The following is a 4,966-nucleotide window of genomic DNA, read 5'->3' as shown; positions in this document are numbered from 1 at the left end:
TTTAAGTAAAGAGTGAGCATTGTATTCAAGTAGCACAAAAGCACTAATTTAATTAATTAATTAATTACTTGAGTAACTAAATTAGGCGCAACAAGGTGCCATATAGCTGTATAGTCTTTATACTGGGCTTATATTAATCACAGATTATTGTGGGCTAAATGCATACATTTTAACAAACATTTATATTATAACAGGTAGCCAAATTTTTCTTATATTTATTTTTATGTATTTATGAAGACAGTGCCATACATTCATGTGACTGTATACTATTTGTGTATTACTATTTGTAATTCCCATAGCATATGTTTTAAGATAAATTGATAAATGTCCTAAATTTACTGTGGCATTATTTGTAGTGTTACTAGAGAAAGACTAGAAGGAATTGAATTAAAAAAAATAGCCTTTTTAAAAGTGTTTGAGGAACCTCATGGTACTGACAAGATTAGATCATCTCGCGACAGCGGAGAGGTTTAGATGTCAGGCTCTAAAATCATTATGATCTGTGATTTCCCCTCACATACTAAATAACCTAATTAGATACATCTTACATACATAATAATGTGATTTCTTTTTAGTCATCCAATGTGATGTTTTATTTGTGACCTTATAATCCAATGTTGTTTCCTATTTTTCATGTCTTTCTACATTCAGTAGAAAACCCATTCTCTTCTTCTCTCATACATTGCGCCTCTTTCTTACATGTGTCATAATGCAATAATAGTAATTAACATTGTACATAAAGAATAAACACTTTGAAACTGTTCAATGAAAATCTGAGTTTTTATTAAAAAATCCATCTAAACATGTCAACAACATTTCTTATTACAACATGGCTGAACCACCAGTAATAAAGACCATGTACAAACTTACATCTGACCAACGTACCCCCCACACACAGACACACACTATAATAACAATAAACTAAAGTGAATCTGACTAATGAAACTATATTTACTTCACTATTTTGCATATATATTTATCAGTGATGATAAAGTAATACATCTGCTAGTATGGTGATCAAGATGCTGAGAGTAAAGACTTTTGGTAAATCATAATACCGTATGAGGGATTTGTAAAATGGCTAAGGATACAGTTTGTACCTGGTTTCCAAAATTCTGTACACTTACTAGTGAGAGAGAGGATTGATTGTGAATACAACATTAACCTTATTGACTTAGAAGAATATATATTTTACCAGTCAGATTCCCTTTATTACTAGTTTAAAACATAAAAAAATAAGAATAAAAAGCATTTTGCTTACTATTTTAAAACATTACTTTTTATGTAATGTGTATGATTAACAGATTACACAAGGATTTGATTCCTTGGAGGTCAAGTAGCACACAGTGCCAAATTAACCATCATAATTGTCATCTAGTTAGTAGAGAGGACAACAATAATTCTAAGGCAGTGATTCTAATTTCCAGTTTTAGACACAGGGAAAGGAATATACTTCCTAACTTTTAGATATAAATTACACATTATTCCAATTATTCTTACCTAAATCCATGCCTTTAACAAGAGCATTTTAAAAAATATATAAACAACAATGACTCAATGATGTATAATATTAAAACATTTTGTTGAATTCTGTAGAGATAGTTTCTATTCTTTTGCCCCATGTAACCCTTTAATGGTAACTACTGGTAAAGTCAAATCACTTCTTTATGTGTCCTTTCACTGAATGACTATAGAACAACTAGAACATTTGATGTTGAGATACAATATGTATCAACTTATTGACTGCCCACAGCAATCATTCTTATGTTTACCTATATAAAAATGTGTCAGCATTATTAATTAATGTTGATGCTGATGCATAATAGTAGACTGTTCCTTATTTAAAAACATACAAAAATGCTTTTGGATATTGACATCTAAAAATGAAAAAAGAGTGCTGCAGTAATGCTGCATAAATATACAGTATGGTCCATTTCTGCTGCAGAAACAGATATCTCCAATAAAACTTTCTTTACATCAAAGCATATACAATATAGTCACTATACAATAATGCTATTTTTATGATGATCTTATGACAAGGTCATACATATCAAAATATATATATTTTAGTTTTTTTTTTAGCTAGGTAACTAATATTTGGAGCATTTCCAAATTCTCCTAGATAGCATCAGATGAATGAAGGTGAATAGCATGTTATAATATTAATGAAGTGAATTAAAATCAATTCAAATTTTTTAACCTGTTATTTTAAGTTAAAGGGTAAGATATAACAAATAAAAATGGAGTACACACAGATCAAACACCAAATCAAATATTGTCCCATATGACTGACAAAACTAGAGTTTGTATACAATTTATTTTACAGACATCTTTATTTCTATCTCTCTTTTTTTTTTTTTTTTTTTTTTAGCCCAATAATCTTGTAAAAAGTTATCAACAACAGCATCTCTGTCTGTTAAAAGTTCTACGTTGCATTTCTCTTGAGTTTATAACTCCTTTAAACAGCAGCCTCTAGTTATATGATATATGCTCCCTGACCTATACCTTCAAATTCATTCATATTTGTCAAAAATGTTATGAAAATAAATAAGGTAAATTATTCTGGGACACCCATTTGTGAGTTGATTTGCTGGCTAATTACACTGGCTTTTCAGCTCACACTGCATTTAAGTCTTATTTAACAACCTCAAATTACATTCACATTCTGTTTTGAGATTTGTAAGTAATTATTTCTTCTGCTAATCTTTGTGTGTCTAGAAGATGTGGGAACTTTTTCATTACAGCATCTACTAAATGGGCTTGGAAGATTGCACATAGCTTGGTACGAACTTTCTCCTGTTCTGGTGTGTACTGCTCAGTGGCTGCCCACTGGTTGAAATCATTAGTTGATGCGGTCATTGGTGTGTACACTGGGTAGTTATTTTGAAGTCTACTAAGGTGAGCAATGGGGTTGGGTTCAGACCAGTACTCAGGTGTATGTACTGAGAGAGATGTATACTCAGTTGGAAGGCTACGGGGAGTGACCCGTTTAGAGTCACACATGTCTCTTTGATACATTTGGTGGGAGGTGTTATGTGATTGCCAAGTCTGTGGATGATTAAAAGGATAGTAAGGGGCAGAATTATGACCATGAGGTACAGATTTTTGGGAAGTAAAGTGCTGATGAGGATCACAGTCAAAGTCACTTCTGTGCTGACAGAATTGTTTCTGCTGGCCACTACAGCAGTAGTTCCCATAGTCAAGAGAATTACCACAATGGCTGTTTGTTCGGCTTGCCAACATATCACATATGCCAGAGTCATGAGAGTTACAAGGAATAGAGTCTTTTGGGCTGGAGGGAGGAGGAAACCATTCTGATGTTCCACTTTTAGTAACATAATATTGATTTAATGAAGTGTCTTTTCCTTTTCCTTTCTGAATGGAACTGGTTCGCTCCACAGGCAGTTTATGCAATGAACTGTAATCAGAATCAATAGATGAAAAGTCTGCTAGAGACAATTTCCTTGTCTTTTTATCCTCCATTTGTAACTTGGTAGGAGACAGCCTGGCATTTTCCCGAAGCTCATCTGCTACAGAACGCTGAGGTTGGTTCAGCCTCTCAGGGTGGTAAAATTTACACTTCATTCCGTAGGTACATTTTTTGCCTAAAAGAAAGTAAATAACAAGAAGGCATGGTTATTCTCTTTACTTATTTTATATTTAACCAGCAATAATTTAACCATGCAAAACCAATATTATAGTAGATTATTTTATTACCAGCGCAGCATAGGCCAGTTTAACTCCAAACGTTTTTCAAGGAGTCTATCCTTGGACTCTTCTGGATGTACCAAAACCTTACATTTTTTTACTAAAACAATATTTTTAAATACACTTAAAGCACTTATTTTTCAAATAGGTCTTAATTGCTATTATATAATTGGCATCTTTTAGAAAAAATATATGATTTGTATGTTCATTTATACTTACCATAAGGACACTGCATCTTCTTGTTTTCCTGTACAGAGGATTTCTTTCTTAGAAAGTCATCTAGGTTTGGACCATGACGCCCCAAAGGATCATCCGGAGGCATAAAGCTAAAAAGTAAAAAAAAAAATGACAATAAGTTCCTTCTTTTTCCGCATAAAGATTTGTTCATTACATCATCCTGTTACCAAAATATAAGGCATACATTATCTCACTGATTCCATTTTACCCCAATACAATGTCTAACTAAGTTAAAATTCATAGTCTTTCTATATTCTGATTCTCTACCTGTATTTATTACCCTTTCCTTTATGAAATAAAAAAAAGATTTGAAAAAAACTAAACTGATTAACATGAGAACATAGTCTTAGCATACAAACCACAAGGGCACACTTCCAGAAATCAGGCACTTGATGGCACAAAACAAACCAGGATTTCTGCTCTGTGAGTTAACCACCATGTAGAGATATCCTCAAAACATAGCTAGTTTTCCCTAAAAACTGGGGTTGAATTAAAGGGACATGAAACCTAAAATGTTTCTTTCATGATTCAGCTAGAGCATGTAATTGTAAACAACTTTCCAATTTAATTCTATTATCTAATTTGTTTAATTATTTTGGTATCTTTTGTTAAAAATCCTAGCTAGGTATTCTCAGAAGCTGGGAGATAGCTGCTGATTGGTGGCTGCACATATATGCCTTTTGTGATTGGCTTACCAATGTGTTCAACTAGCTCCCAGTAATGCATTGTTTCTTCTTCAATAAAGAATACCAAGAGAATGAAACAAAATTGATATTGATAGTAAACAGGAAAGTTGTTTAAAATAGCATGCTCTATCTGAATCATGAAATAAAAAAGTTGAGTATCAAGTCTCTTTAAATGTATCTAAAATACTTTTTCATCTACTAGTCAAATGATTAATTTTTGCATAAATTATACTTACATATCATTAACAAATGAATACATAAGCAGACGCTCCTCTATGAACTTCTTCCATTCCACACGTTCACCTTGTAAGTCTCTGTAGGTATCATTTGATACT

General features: G+C 32.4%; 1 protein-coding gene across 2 annotated transcripts in view; it reads right to left on the bottom strand.

The window, feature by feature from the left end:
• Positions 1 to 761: 761 nt before the first annotated feature.
• Positions 762 to 4,966, bottom strand: part of ZC3H12A (zinc finger CCCH-type containing 12A) — a 32,449-nt gene continuing 28,244 nt past the window's right edge. For both annotated transcript variants that reach the window (XM_053707132.1, XM_053707133.1), the window contains exons 4-6: positions 4,868 to 4,966; positions 3,928 to 4,034; positions 762 to 3,605 (exon numbers count right to left, since the gene is read on the bottom strand). The exon at positions 4,868 to 4,966 is cut by the window's right edge and continues 136 nt beyond it. In XM_053707132.1, coding sequence (XP_053563107.1) covers positions 2,659 to 3,605; positions 3,928 to 4,034; positions 4,868 to 4,966 — 1,153 coding nt within the window. In that variant the 3' untranslated portion in view covers positions 762 to 2,658. The remainder of the gene's footprint in view (positions 3,606 to 3,927; positions 4,035 to 4,867) is intronic.

The sequence above is a fragment of the Bombina bombina genome, chromosome 3 (genome assembly GCF_027579735.1).
Source record: "Bombina bombina isolate aBomBom1 chromosome 3, aBomBom1.pri, whole genome shotgun sequence".
Classification (NCBI taxonomy): Eukaryota; Metazoa; Chordata; class Amphibia; order Anura; family Bombinatoridae; genus Bombina; species Bombina bombina.
The sequence above is the reverse complement of the archived record's forward strand: the minus strand, read 5'-3'. Positions and strand labels throughout refer to the sequence as shown.